Source organism: Schistosoma haematobium, chromosome ZW (assembly GCF_000699445.3).
Source record: "Schistosoma haematobium chromosome ZW, whole genome shotgun sequence".
In the NCBI taxonomy this organism is placed as follows: Eukaryota; Metazoa; Platyhelminthes; class Trematoda; order Strigeidida; family Schistosomatidae; genus Schistosoma; species Schistosoma haematobium.
Window position 1 is genome coordinate 85,683,863 of NC_067195.1, and position 16,166 is coordinate 85,700,028.

General features: G+C 34.2%; 2 protein-coding genes across 2 annotated transcripts in view; one reads left to right on the forward strand and one right to left on the reverse strand.

The window, feature by feature from the left end:
* MS3_00010517 (uncharacterized protein) overlaps window positions 1–16,166 on the forward strand; it is a gene marked incomplete at its 3' end in the record, with an annotated part of 72,341 nt that overhangs the window by 44,231 nt on the left and 11,944 nt on the right. The window contains exons 14-17 of the mRNA XM_051218893.1: window positions 637–772; window positions 5,820–5,943; window positions 9,860–10,006; window positions 15,430–15,509. Coding sequence (XP_051072742.1) covers window positions 637–772; window positions 5,820–5,943; window positions 9,860–10,006; window positions 15,430–15,509 — 487 coding nt within the window. The remainder of the gene's footprint in view (window positions 1–636; window positions 773–5,819; window positions 5,944–9,859; window positions 10,007–15,429; window positions 15,510–16,166) is intronic.
* EVI5_1 (ecotropic viral integration site) overlaps window positions 15,560–16,166 on the reverse strand; it is a 78,199-nt gene continuing 77,592 nt past the window's right edge. Inside the window, exon 18 of the mRNA XM_035731133.2 lies at window positions 15,560–15,849. The gene's annotated coding sequence lies outside the window, so the exon portion shown is untranslated. The remainder of the gene's footprint in view (window positions 15,850–16,166) is intronic.

Here is a 16,166-nt window from a genome sequence, read left to right on the forward strand (position 1 = left end):
ATCTGAGGTATTTTGCGTAGACAACTATTAATAACCATTCAGAATAGAAAGTTCGAATAAAGCTGTTGTCTAGTTTTATCCTGTATGTCATATGTCATCGTTAATCTAGAACTTATTTAGGGCTGATCCAAGTTATGTTTGCCTTGAGTTCAGAAAAGAAGTTTGAAACTATTAGAATGAATCAAATCAGTAGTCGATAACTTTGATTTATCTATTCCCATTTCATTTATCAATCCATATTACTTAATGGTGTACTCAGTGTTTAGTGTCTTCTAACCACAGATACTTATCATTAAATAGCACTAATTCATAATGCTAAAATTGTATACTATATATTATTCGTTTCACACACTTATTTATATTTCAATAGTTGAGATTATGAGTCAGTTGAAGCCAGACCAACATGAAAAACCTAAGGAGTCGCACAATGGGACGAAACGACCGTCCAGTGCTTCCAGGTTTTCCATAGTGGTCTAACTTCAACTGACTCATGAATTCAACTATTGAAATTACTATACTATCCACGTTAAACCCTTCTGATATTTATTTCTATGTAAACAATAATAATAATAATATTAATAATAATAATAATGATAATAATAATAATAATAATAATGGTAATTCTATTCATTAAAGAGTTCAATTACAACGTAAACAACGTAAAATTCATAAACAAATTGGTAGTTTTAATGATGAACAAAATTTATTTGTACGAAAATATCAACGTCGTATTAATGAAACAAAAAATAAAATAAATTTACTTTTAAAACAAGTAAGTAGATATACTACTTATTTACTGATATATAATATTCTATGTATTTATTTTAATTATAATATGTTACATATGTAAGTGATCATGGCGTGTAGTTATCAAACGAGATATTATCATACAGTTGTTTAGTGCCATTTTATTAATTGTCACTGGGCTTGGAGTCCTTCTGGGGCTACTGCCGGTCCCAAGCCTGGATATAGAAGGAGGGTTGAGCATGGGGTAAGCGAACACATCCTGTCGAAAACTAACTCGCTAAGAAAACGCTAACCAGAAAAAATAATTCAAAAGCATTTAAACTCTGCCTTGGGAGTTAGAAGGTCTTCATTTAGAAGAGTTATTACGCCTCATGATGAAAGCCAAGTTCCTTCGGAATTCACGAGCCTGATACCCTTTTTGACAAACAGAGCAACCATAAATCTGAGTACATGGAATGCTTGTACAATGTGGGAGACCGGGAGAGTCATCCAAATCGCTGATGAAATGAAAAGATACAATAATTGTCTCGCTATAGTGGAAAATGTATTGATTGTGGTTGAAATTTACTATTGGATGCACAGCCAATGGTTTTAATAGTTAATTGTTTGATGAAGAACTTTGAAAATCTTGCATCCGATCCAACTATATTGGTAGATCCAGACTATTTGATTGAGGTCCGCGTGACTACCGTAACAAGTGGCTGGAGACTGTGGTTGACATGGCTCAGAATCGATCACAATAGTTTAGGTGTATACACTCTCTGTCTTCCCTTAAACTATGAGAATAAAATCGCTTTATATCTTTCTTTCTACCAACTAATTCTTTCTTCCTGTACTATATCCTTATCTGCAATCTTTCTTTTATATATTACCACCTCTGAATTAACTACTTTTATGTATCCGGTGTCCATCTTGTTGTGTTAATGAGGTATGGCAACTTGGACCGATGCATATATATGCCTAGTCCTTTGTTATAGCTGACTGACTGACTCGATCTAACTAAGATACACTTTTGACGAGCACAACTTATAAAATTAATCAGTCTTCATAAAATTCCTTTTAATTCGGTAATGATTTCCCAGGACAAGGTTGAATGGAGAGTACTGGTCGTTAGCCTATGCTTCTTGATGAGAGGTAATAGACGTAAGTAAGTATCATTCATCTATACAAACTGTATAATCTAGAGCAGATGTGTATCTGTTCAAATGATCATAATTCAAATTACGGTGATATAATGAATATGATCAATTAAAGACGAAAATGGTTAAAAAATCTCAATTGTGAAATTCTTTGGTTGATAAATGTGAAATAGAACTCCCATCACTTAAAAAAGGTTATGCACCCGATCCTTTTATAATACGAACAAAATTGGGATATGTTACCTATGTTTATTTTAAAGTAAATAACCTTTAGTTTTTCAACATATATCTATTCCAACTAACCTACAATACTAAGTGTTTTATCAAATATATATACAATATACAATTCTACTTGATTTATTAAACAAACTGTTATGTCCCGATAAGAATAAGGAATGGTAACTTTTACGATCCAGTTATGGACACATACTATGCTTACACTTTTATCGTATAATTGTTAAATAACTAAACTGTTCATATTCGTGTTCCTCTTGGTATATACATAAGATTTAACCTTTCATAACACTTACCACACCTTTATTTGTCTCGTTCAAATTGAATCTGGGTTATTTACTCGCTTTGTTCATGGTTGTTCAGTCAATGAAACATAGATATTGATAATGTGGAAAATTAAAATATAAACTATTTTGTTGAAATAAGATCAGTGAAAAATGTGTTACATGGAAACATCATCTTGAATGGAATGATCACAAAGCTTTCAAATTAAACTATCCAGCTTATGAAAAAACACGGCACCAACGAAAAGCATCCACTGTAATTAAATCTCTTCTGAATCATTTCAATATAGTGTTTAATGGTGTTGGAGTAGGTTGGAAGAAAGCTAGGGGAGGTAAGATCAAAATATGGCACAAATCCATGAAGTCATTGACAATTGGTTGGGATCGGCGAGACGATAGCAACCGATGGTTAGAGACCGTGAATGACATGGCTCGAAATCGCTGGCAATGGTGCAAATGCACCATTATCTCTATTTTGCTCTTTCCAAATTTACTTCACTCGATTATACTCATTGTGTAATGTCTTCAAACCGTAATCTTTCCGATTATTACATATACTTTTACCACCTCTACCACAATGGGATTTGAATCGACAGCTGCATCTCTGTACTAATGTGTTATGGCGACTTGAACTGATGTACGTTTGTACGAAGTTCTACGTTATTGCTGACTGACCGATAGTGTCTATATATCACTCACTATCAAATGTTTACAGTAAACTATGTAAAATTAACAAAAAACTATCAAATCACATACAAATACGCAACACTGAATACATAACAATTCTGTACTTATTATCAACTTGTATATTAAGTACGGAGTCATTTGATCGACTTAGATCCATCCAACTTGTGTGAAGCTGATGATTGTTTTAAGATGAAACCTCAAACTTAGTAATGGAAAGTTGAACACTTCAATCACTAAACTATTATGTATATCAATAGTATAGTATAGTACAGTAACGTATAGTATATAAGCATAATGAATTGTAACTTTTGGGATCCATTTATGGACCAATGGTATACGTATATTTCTATCGTATAATTATTAAATAACTAAACTGTTCATATTCATGTCCCTCTTATCATTCTTGAATTATGCCTTGTCTATCAACCAACATCTCCCTTATTCATAGCTACTTTTTTGCTAGATCTTGTACAAATGTTATTTTCTATTTTATTGGTACGATGTGGTCTATCTGGTTGGTATATAAATTCAGTATGTTTGAGATACATGATTCATATCGGGGAGGCTGAGAGTGATGTTCTGGACATAACATGCTGAGCTAGGCGGGAAGCAGGACCGATAAATATTCTAGACTGCTCGTACGATTTTTATGCGTCGTTGGTCCGATCGACAATTCACTGTTCTCTAATTGACGGTATGATGATTACGTTGTATATTAACAGGGCACACAGGCCATAAGTTATAACAATGACATACTCATATAAACATAACTTTAACAGTTTCAAATATCTTCATTAATTCATCACAAATATTGAATATTGAATAATCTACATTAAACTGTTATTGTTCTTTTACTCAATCAACAATAAAGTAAAGTTAATTGTTGATATCTTCTTTTATTTAAATGAACTTTTATTTGTATCAAAACTATTGACCTTGATTAGTCTAATCAATTAAATGATAGGAGTATTTCATTATGAATAGTTATATATTTAGTTTTCTGTTTTAATATTAACTCAGTTAGTAACAAAAAGTAACTTCAAACACATTGATTTATATCACATCCCATTTAAACTATTCACATAATGAATAATAAGGAAGAATAATGAAATTTATTCAATAGAATTCATTGATGTTCAATGGTTCAAATGATTTATTGATCTGATCTATTTAATTAGTAACAAATATTTCAAATATTTAAAATTAAAACAAATTTGGCAAGCAAATTACAGTAATAATAATAATAATGAATGTTGTATCTCAGTCAGTCAGTCACCTACAACGTAGGATCAGGCACATATGTGCATCCGTCCAAATTGCCATACCTCATTAGCAAAACAAGATGAATATCGAATTCATAGAAGTAGTTAATTCAGTGGTCGTAATCTATAATAGAAAAATTGCAATAAGGATATAATACAGGAAGAAAGAATTAGTTGGTAGAAAGAAAGATATAAAGCGATTTTAATCTCATAGTTTAAGGGAAGACAGAGAGTGTATACACCTAAACTATTGTGATCGATTCTGAGCCATGTCAACCACAGTCTCCAGCCACTTGTTACGGTAGTCACGCGGAGGCAAACCAAGTAGTCTGCATCTACCAACATTGATCGAATGTTGTATTTATTGAAATATGATTGGAAATATTAGACTTACTAAGAAAAGATGAATAATGATTAGTAGTGTAATTCAAGACTTGTCAGCTAGGTGTACTGGCATCTAAGAGTTGATGTTCATTCTGAGACTCGAACTAAGTATCCAGTATTAACGATAAGATTCAAATAAACAATATCAAATGAATTTAAAACTTCACCCCATTATACAAGCAAGTGGCTATCAGAATTTAGTAGCTAAGTGGATAACGTGATGGTGTTTAAAGCAAATGGTGCTGTGTTCGAGTCTCAGGGTGAACATCAAATCTGAGATACAGATAAATCTAACTGACAAGTCCAAAATAAAATGAAATACTCGTTCTGAATTCCACTACTAATCACTATCCATTTTTGCTTAGAATGTTTGTGAAATAAGGCAATATCGAGATAAGACCCACATTATGCATATTTGCCAATAAGTGGCTGATCAATTGTAGTCTTAAACATCAATGAGTAGCATTTATTTATTTATTTATTTATTTAAACGCATAAACATTAGTAAAAGGAGGCATCAAATAGATATGCGCTACATAAATCACTCGACCTATGTGACGGATGGGATACTGCTCGAGTGCCCAAACCCAAATCAGTCGTTTTCTTAGGAGGTCACACCCAGAACATTCGATCAAAAGATCTGATTCATAAGGTAGTAAAGAAACATAAGGAGATGCAGACCCATGGTAACCGGTCTCTAACTATTGGTTCATACGCTATTTGTTCCCTCAAGATCCTGGAGCCCATGTGTACTATTGGTTTGGAATCAGGGTTTTGCAACTCCTCCGTATCCACCTACCCGGTTAAAGCGCCGGATAATCGCTTTGCGTCCCCTCAATTTCGTAAACAACAGTAATGTCGCGAGAAGGCAGTGAATAGGACTTCCCTGTCAGTGGTTGTATGCATGTGGCAATGTGAGAGCATTTCGTGAGGGATAGCTGACTTCTCACCACTCTCAGCCGTACCAGGGCATTTGGGGACACATAAGTAGTATCCACCATATTATTTCTATCTTCCACTTGTGAAATATTTGAAGTAACTAACTAACTAACTAATTAGTCATATTTAATCAATATTTCCAGAAAACTCAATTAGAAAAAGAAATTGAAATGAACAAACAGAAACGCGAAGAAATTCAAACAACAATGAAAGTGGAAAAAGAACATCATGATCATGAAAGAATACATACTACAGAGAAAATTGTTTGTAAGTTAGTTGTTAAAAAAAGAAAAAAATGAAATAAACAAAAGAAACACTATTATTTTTTTGTTATTTGTGTTTTTTTTGTTGTTGTTTGGTACAATCTATAATGAATGATTCATTCAATTGTGATGAAGGACCACGGGTGAACTCGAGGAAGCTGTAGGAGGCTCAGAAGGAGCCGAAGATATTCCATCCAATCATCTTTTGGAAGAAAATCCTAGAATTCCTACGTGTAGCTTCCTGATTGGTCAATGCTAATAACCTCCTGTATGCGGATTGGAGGACTGTAATGATGATTTCGTTCTTACTAAAAACTATAAGTACCTGACAATTTTGTACTATAATGGACACTGTCGGGGAACAATATTCCTCTCATTAATATTCTATCTTCGCATTGCGACTTGGACGGGTTCTGGCGTTTTAGTGCTCACGTTATACGCGGTATATCAAGAACAACCTTCTAGATATAACATCAGTAATATACGTTTCATTCCAATTCAAATTAACTATTAAATAAACTAATCAGTGGTCTAGTGGTTAAGCGCTCGCGCGCAAGACTGATAGATCCTGGGTTCAAATCTTGCGAGGCGATATTGTGGATGAGCACTGCCGAGGGTTCCCAAAATAAGACGAAACAGCCATCCAGATTTTCCATGGTGGTCTAGCTTCAATTGACTCATGTTCTCAACTATTGTAATCTGCAAATGTTATTTTGCGTTCAGTTGAACTAGACTGAAATACTTCTAATCATTGAACATTAGTTGAAGTTAGACATTAACACCGTTGGATGCCGGCCGGCTCAGTGATCTTGATGTTAAGGGTTCGTGTGCTAGACCGATAGGTCCTGGGTTTGAATCTCGCGAGACAGGATCGTGGATGCGCACTGCTTGAGAGTCCCAGGATAGAACGAAACGATCATCCAGTGCTTCCAGGTTTTCTATGCTGATCTAACTTCAATTGTTTTACGAATCCAACTATTAAATTTATAAAAAAAATCCATGTTTCTGTTCAGTTGACGGATTATGTTTATTAACTGATCGACTGACTTATTTACTTACACCTGTTACTACCAATGTAGCATAGGCTGCCGACCAACATTCTCCAACCCACTCTGTATTGAGCCTACCTTTCTAGTTCTATCCAATTGTTGTTCATTCTTATCATGTATGTCTCTACATCTCGGCGTAATGTGTTCTTAGGTTTTCCTCTTCTGCTTCGACCCTGAGGATTCCATGTGAGGGTTTGCCATGTGACGCAGTTAGATGCTTTCCTAAATGTCTGATCGACTGAAGAACAATCTAATCATTGTTAAAAGAATATTGATAAACTTAGACTGTTGAGATGAATTTGAGAAATCGATAAAAGATATTCTAGGAAATATTGGTCTATTTTTTAGCCAATAAGTTGATAATCATAAATAATTGATAATTGGAAATAAATTCAATTAGGCGGTTTACTGAATAAATAATTCAAGAATTTTGTTTTAATGAATTCTTTTGTTTTAAAATATAAGTACGTTCTATATAGGAATGTAATTTTGTAGTTTAAAATCATTCTATTGTGTTAGTTATTGTAAGAAACATAAATGTTAGTTAGAAAGTATTTTGAAATTGTGGAAAGCTAGATTCAGATTTGTGTAGCAAGGACAGAAAGCCTACGGATTATGTTATTCCTTTTCTGGTATGCTTCTGTGAGTGTCCAGGCTTCTCTTGAAAGTCAATTGAAGGTGCGGACACCACTGCTTCGGGCAGCAGATTCCAAGTATTGATGACTCGGCGTGAAAAACCTGTATACTACGTGTATTTTGTTATTTCTTGGCTTTTCTACTTGCCTTCTATATCCTCTGAGATGTCCTGATCTAGTGGGAAGAATTATATTTAAGCAAAATAAACTGATTATATATATATATATATATATATATATATATATATATATATCTTACTCTAAGAATATCTCTTTCTGCTATGATTGTATTAAGATTCTTCAATTGTTATTTTTGTAACAATAATCACAGATTATTACGTTACTAAGCAATTCAACAAATAAAAATTATAATCAGAGAAGGGGATTTTGTGGTTATTATAGTAATTTAACAGTTGAATTCATGATTCAATTGAAGCTAAACTACCAAGGAAAACCTGGAAGCACTGGACGGTCATTTCTTCCTAGTATGGGACTCCTCAGCAGTGCGCATCCACGATCCTCACCTATTCTGATAAGAATCATGTGCTCACTGGTGACTAGCTTCAGGATTTTACGGAGTCCCAGTGAGAAGCCTTAACCAGTGGACAGTAACTCATTGAAGACAATTGTGGACGGTGGCGCAATTTCGTGGATTAGTTGAAGTTAGATATTAACAACGTTAGATACCGGCTCGCTCACGAGACTGATAGGTCCTGGGTTCGAATCTCGGGAGGCGGGGTCATGGATGTGTACTAATGAGAATTCCCATACTAGGACGAAACGGCCGTTCAGTGCTTCCAGGTTTTTCATGATGGTCTAACTTCAAATGACTCACGAATTCAGTTATTAAATAAAAATTATTCCGTTATGATGTACTCATTTAAATAGGCCGAAGTTGAGTCAATATTCGGTAGTTTACCTTTTTGTGCTTCATAAAAACTTCTCATATCAAATCTGATTGACTCACTTCTATAATAGTAGCAAGATTACAATTGGCTAACAAAATACCCTCAATAAAATTGATTTTGACCCACAAAATACAACATAACTACGATGATAGTACTTGAAGGAAAAAGAAACTATTTATAGATTATTAAGTTTGCCTTGATTCATTATCACGTTAGTTTTTGACTAACTTCAGGCAATTGGTAGATAGTTTTTTTGGGGGATCAAAAATGTTAATAAATTATGAGTGTTAGAGTGAAGAAAAAGGTGTGACATTCAATTGTCTCAAACTAATCAGGATCATATAGATCGTATTTCTATATAAAGTTATTCAACTTATTAAAATTTTTAGAAGTTTAATCGATAGTACTCAAATGCTTATGAAGATTGCTTGTTATTAACACATTAAATTGGCTTAGTAACAACCGTATGTGACTGTGAAGCCATAGTAAACTTCCTTGAATATCTCAGAAGTTATTAGTCGGTACTAATTAACCACTGAATACCAACTGCCCTGGTACGGCCGAAAGTAGGGAGAGTGAGCTCTCCCGCTCGAAATGCTCTCACATTGCCACATGCATACAACCACTGAAAGGGAAGTCCTACTCACTCCCTCCTCGCGACATTACTGTTGTTTACGGAATTGAGAGGACGAAAATCAACTGTCCGGCGCTTTAACCAGGTAGGTGGATATGGAGGAATTACGAAACCCCGATTCCAAACCAATGATGTACATGGGCTCCAGGATCTTGAGGGAACAAATAGCGTATGAACCAATAGTTAGAGACCGGTTACCATGGGTCTGCATCTCCTTATGTTTCTTTACTACCTTATGAATCAGATCTTTAGATCGAATGCTCAGCGTATGACCTCCTAAGAAAACGACCGGTCTCGGTTTGAGCAACCGAGCAGTATCCCATCCGTCACATAGGTCGATTGATTTATATAAATGATGATTTATATAAATTCAATATCCTAACTCATAAGCAATAAGCTAGCATGATTCATGGCGAAATATTTCTTAATGTAAATCAATAGTGATGAAATGTATTTTCTTTTCACTCAACATGTTTTACGTATAAAATCATAAATAGATCAGTGTTAGACCTGAAGGCATTGGACAACCGTCTTGTCCTAGTATGGGACTTCTCAACCGTGCGTATTTATGACCCTTCACGCTGGCCTCGAACCTAAGACCTTCAGTTTTCGATAATCTTTATTTTCTATCTCTTACTCTCAAATATATCATTGCTATTTAAATATTATTCTCTCTCTGTTGATGTTTATATAGCACTAAATAAATTGTTGGATGAATTCGTTGAAAAGTGTCAACAGATGGATAAAAATGTCCAAGATGAGCTACCAATATTGAAGGGATTAAATAATAAAGTAGAAAAAATTGAAAAGATTGAAACAGAAACTAAGTCATTACAGGTTGGTAAGTTTAGGGAAAAAAAAGTACACACTTTCAATGCTTTAAAGAGATTGATATTGTTTTATATAGGGCTTAATTTAAAAAAAAACTTCGATACCATCTAGAGTGCTGTTAAACGCTTTGACTATTTCATGGAAGATAATGAAGTAGTTGGAGAGTACAAATGAATAGGTTGCAAATATTAATAATCAGTGGTTTGTGCTTAAAATGAAAATGTTTCAAACCTCAGCTCACCTACTTAGAATTTGGTGACAGGATACTTTGGTTAAATTTCAGAATTAATAAGTGACAATTCAAGAACATATGGAACTCAAAACAACTATCAGGATTTGCAATACAAATATTAGGAGAGTTCTACAATATGGAGCTGAAGCTTAGAGAACTACCACAAACATCATCAAAATGTGCAGGTATTTATAAATAGTTATCTACTCAGGATACTCAATATCCGTTGACTAGTTATCATCAACAACAATCTAATGTAACAGAACAAACCAACTTCCAGATAAAGAGGGAGTTAAGGAAATAAACTGAAGGAGGGTAGGGCATACATTGCAGAGATTATCAAACTACATCACGAAGCAAAGCCTTAGTTGGGAACCTAAAAGTAAAAGAAAAAGAGAAAGATCTAAAAAGGCATTGTGCCGAAAATTGGAGGTAGGTATCAAAGGAATGAATGATACTTGAAAACAATTGGTAAGGAGAGCTAAGGACAGAGTTGGTTAAAGTATCCTGATCAAGCGTCTATGCTTCATGAGTAAATTAGCAGAATACAAATTCTGTCATAGATAAGCTGGAAACACAATAATGTTAAGATGCATTGGGTTAGGATTACATCGCTATACTTTTAACCTTGGATACCATACCGATATCAATACTCACAGCTAAATGGCTACACAGACATCATCGTTCTTTCCAATAACCCACTTGAGAGGTTGAGTATATATACAGATTCATGCAGTTGATCAAACGACTATTACATATTTTTGTTTTTCTTTTCTTTACAACTGTATCTGACAATTCTTTTTGTTCTGAATAATCATTTGCATTTTTATTACTTACTTACGTCTATTAATCCCAATGGAGGATAGGGCTGCCGACCAGCATTCTCCAACCCACTCTTTCTTAGGCCTTGCTTTTTAGTTCTATCCAATTGTTATGAATTCTTCTCATATGTGTCTCTACTTTCCGGTGTATCGTGTTCTTAGGTCTTCCTCTTCTCTTTTGAACCTAAGGATTCCATGTGAGGGATTTCCTTGTGATGCAGTTGTGTGTTTTCCTCAATGTGTATCCTATCCACTTCTATCGCCTCTTCCTGATTTCTTCCTCTGCTGAGATCTGGTTTGTTCACCATGAGGAGTCAGAACTCTTCTAAATGAAGATCTTCTAACTCCCAGGGCAGAGTTTAAATGGTTTGAATTATTTTTTTATGGTTAGCGTATTTTAGCGAGTTGATTTTCTACAGGACTAGGTCGCTAATCTCATGCCCAACCCTCCTCTTTTATCTAAGCTTGGGACCGACAGTAGCTTAAGAGGGGCTCCAGGCCGAGTTATTTACATGTTTATAGTGAAAATTAACTTCTAATTGTATCCAATTTTGTTTTATTCATTGGACAAAAAACGGAAATGGTAACTAACGTTTTTTGGTTTTAATGATCAGATTATGCAAATTTTATACTACAATAATAAATCTTTAGATAAATAAGTAGAATAGATGCAAATTTTCACAAGTTTTGTTATGATTACCAATGTTAATTAGGTAGGTATACGATTACATTTGTGATAGAAAAGATGATAAGTTATGTAATAGCATGGTAACTGATTTTATACATCATTTGTGGAATTCTGTTTTAATGTTTAATTCATCAATAACATGAATATACGATTATGTAATATGGATAAGATTATGGTAAGCAGTTAATAAATTACAATGTCATCATTTGTATCATTGCATGCAGATAAGTTTGCTAATTTATTCTGATATATGGCAAGCAATTACTTATTAGGACGAAACGGTCGTCTAGTGGTTTCAGGTTTCTCATGGTGGTCTAGCTTTAATTGACTCATAAATTTGACTATTAAATTACTATAATATTCACAAAACCTATTTCTAATTATGATCATCATATCCTCACTAGTGACGGTCTCCAAGAGGTATTTCCTGGAGTTCTATTGAGAAGCCATGACCATTGAAATTCAACCCGGTCTATTGTCAGATAGTAACTCACTGAACGGTGGCGCAACTTCGTGGATTAGTTGAAGTTAGACATTAACACCGTTGGATGCCGTTTTAATGGTCTAGAGTTTAAGCATTCATGCGCGAGACTGATAGGTCCTGGGTTCAAATCTCGCTTGTGGTTTGTGCATACGTACTGTTGAGTAGTCCTATGCTAGAACGAAAAGGTCGTTTAGGGCTTCCAGATTATCCACGGTGATCTAGCTTCAATTGACTCATAAATTTAGCTATTAAATTACTATAATATTCACAAAACCCATTTCTAATTACTTAATCATTTGGATTGCAAAGGACAATCATCTCTACAATCATCTGTAACTTGTAATCTTATTTTATGGTGTAATTATATGAATTAGTTAATCGGTCATATCTATTTGTTATATAAATGCTTAATTATTTGATATGTGTGCACACAGTAATTTATTGATTAATTGATGCTACATACTACTGAATTCAGTATAAACAAACCTAACTGTTAACCTGAATGTAAATAAATCACATGAAAAGTGATGTACTTATGAAAATATATTTCTCTTGATTTACTTACTGGGTCAAATAAATCTTTCCCATCAGTATTTATTGTTTTCATTACGCATCACTGGATTTCGAGTCTCAGTAACAAACACAAGGCAGTTAAGGATTACGTAGAAATTATAGTGTATATATATATATATATATATATATATATATATATATATATATATATATATATATATATACTATATTAACAAAGTGTCGAAATCCGTGTTAGAAAAACCTCTTAGAATGCTAGAGAACTTCTCAGTCAGCTACAACGTAGGACCAGGCACATACATGCATCAATTCAAGTTGTCATACCTCATTAGCACAACAAGATAAACACCAAATTCATAGAAGCAGTTAACTCAATGGTGGTAATATATAAAAGAAAGATTGCATATAAGGATATAATACAGGAAGAAAGAATTAGTTGGTAGAAAGAAAGATATGAAGCAATTTTAATCTCTTAGTTTAAGGGAAAACAGAGAGTGTATACACCTTCGCCATTGTGATCGATTCTGAGCCATGTCACCCAGAGTCTACAACCATTGACTACGATAGTCACGCGGACCCCAACCAAGTAGTCTGCATCTACCAACATGGCTCAGACTAGAAGTTAGTGACTTCAAGCACTGATTCCACATTTTCGTTTGGCCGCCTCTAACTTTCTTCCAACCATTCCCAATAGTAGTCAATATTGTGCGTCGTGGTAATCGGTGTTTAGACATACGTAACACGTTGCTCAACCATCTCGGTCGATGTAGATTCACAACCTCATCAATTGATTTACCATCATTCCCTAATTCCCTGCGTCTTCAATATCCTTCTAATAAAACAACAATAAAAGCTTCATGATAAAACGGTTCCACACCAGTGATACTAACGACAATCAATCCATGTATTTAAAATATAACTTTTTATTGTCAATAAGAGATTTCCAACACTAGTTATAACAACTTTTCAACCATATCAATAACATCTTCCGAAATTCTAGTCGGATCTACTTTAAAGGTTTATTACTTACTTGCTTACGACTTTTACTCTTCGTGGAGGAGCATACACCGACCACGAACACTCTTCATCCGATTTCGTCCTGGAAAATCATTTCCAACTCTTTCCAGTTGTTATTCATCCTTTCATATTTGATTCCATTTCCCGACGTAATGTGTTCTTTGGCCTTCCTCTTTTCCACCTCCCTTCAGGATTCGAAGTTACGGCTTGCCTCGTGATGCAGTTTGATGATTTGCGTAATGTATGTCCTATCCAGTTCCATCGTCTTTTCCTAATTTCCCCTTCAGCTGGAGGTTGGTTTGTTCTCTCTCACAGAAGATTGCTACTGATGGTATCCGTCCAATGAATGCTGAGTATCTTGCGTAGACAGCTATTTATAAATACTTGCACTGACAAGTGGACTGAGCATTGTTGGTAGGTGTAGACTACCTGGTTTGGATCCGCGAGACGATAGCGACCGATGGTTAGAGACCTTGAATGATATGGCTCAAAATCGTTTGCAAAAGCGCAGGTGCATTCACTCTTTATGTTCTTCCAAGTTCTAATCTGATGAATTCTTCATGTCCTTTATTTTCCTGTTTCCAAATTTATTTCACTGGATTATACTCCTTGAATAACATCTTCAAACCGTAGTGTTTCCGATTTCTGCTTATACTTTTACTATCTCTATCGCTATGGGATTTGAATCGAAACTTGTATCTCAGTGCTAATGTGGTATGGAAACTCGAAGTGATGTACGTATTTACGAAGTCCTACGTTGTTACTAACTGACTGACCTTGTTCATCGATGATGCTTCCCAGGTACGTGAAAGATTCCACATCTTCCAGAGTTTCGCCATCAAGTATGATTGGCTTGGTGATCTTTGTGTTGTATTTGGGGATCTTACTTTTTCCTGTCGTGTATGTTGGTTCCTACTGATGCAGAGGCTGAATATTATTTCAAGAAAGCTTCATAAGTGTCATTTTTTAACCTTCATGTTGAAATGTTCATCTCCTTCTACAAAAAGCAAAAGCATTAATTTTTCTGATGTCTTTGGATATAAAGTGTTTTTGTAATTATACATCTTTACAAAATGTAATTATTATTGATCATATCAAAGATTCACTAATTCATAAAAAATTCTTATTACTTGAAGACTATTTCAATCATAAACTACGATCCATTGAAGAGGTATTCGAAGTTATGATAATGGTTTAGTTCTAGTTTTAGGAATCCATGGTAAGTCCATACTCATCATTCTATACAAGAAAGAAATATTTGAATAAGATAAATGTTTACATTATAAGATGATGGAGAAGATTTGTAGCTCAGGTGGATGATTTCGATGAATTTTTGTTCTCTGAGTTGGATGGTTTGGTCGTGGAGCTTTCATCGTTCTTCTGAACGACATCATCAGCACATTCCATCCTAATGGGCAGTTGATGATGTCGTTCAAAAGAACGATGAAAGCTCAACGACCAAACCATCCAGCTCAGAGAACAAAAATCCATCAAGATATTTACATTATCACGGAATATTGTAAATGTTGATGATTATGTCAGTCAGTAAACAACAACGTAGAACTTCGTACGTGCATACATGATGATAATGATGATGATAATGTTATAGATAAATAATTATGTTATCATTGAACATGATTTGATTATTTTGATCCATTAGAAATGAATCAGAATATTCGTTCATTGGAAAATGAAATAAATCGATTGAATGATGAGAATAAAAAACTTGATTTTGATCTAGTAAGTCTTTTTTTGTTTTTTTTTTAAGGATAAATTACTTTTTATTATCTGTTTATTGATTAGTTGATTATTGATTGGTCTGATGATTGATTTCAAGAAGAACTGTTGAAGTTCTAATATGATTCTGAGGAGAGTAAACATCTGTTATGTCAGGAATGGGTTAGATATTATTAATGGAATGGATTATGTTGAAGACTCTGATTATTAGATATTATCTTGGTAGGAGAAAAATAATGCGCTTTCAACATTCCTTAAATACAGTAGGCGAGCAGTACTGTGGAGTCCTAGAGAGGAATAAAATATTTCATTGACTTTCAAATGTACCCCAATTGATGTCGATCTATGATAAAAAGAAACAAAACAATGACCTATATATTAGATTCATCTGTACAAGTAATAAGTGAAATATCTTAGATAAAATCAGAACGAACATGTATGTAAAATAATATGAATTAATTAGATTTCGTGGTTTCTCATCAGCTGTTTCCAACCGAATATGTATGAATTGCATGTAATATCAAACACACAGTTCACTTTTGCTTCCCCTCCCCTCTTAGTTACAAATTCAACAGGACTTTCAATCTATGATCTCATACTATGTTGAATTTTATACATTCCGATTTGTGGAATTATTTGTTATGAGGAAAAAATCGATAG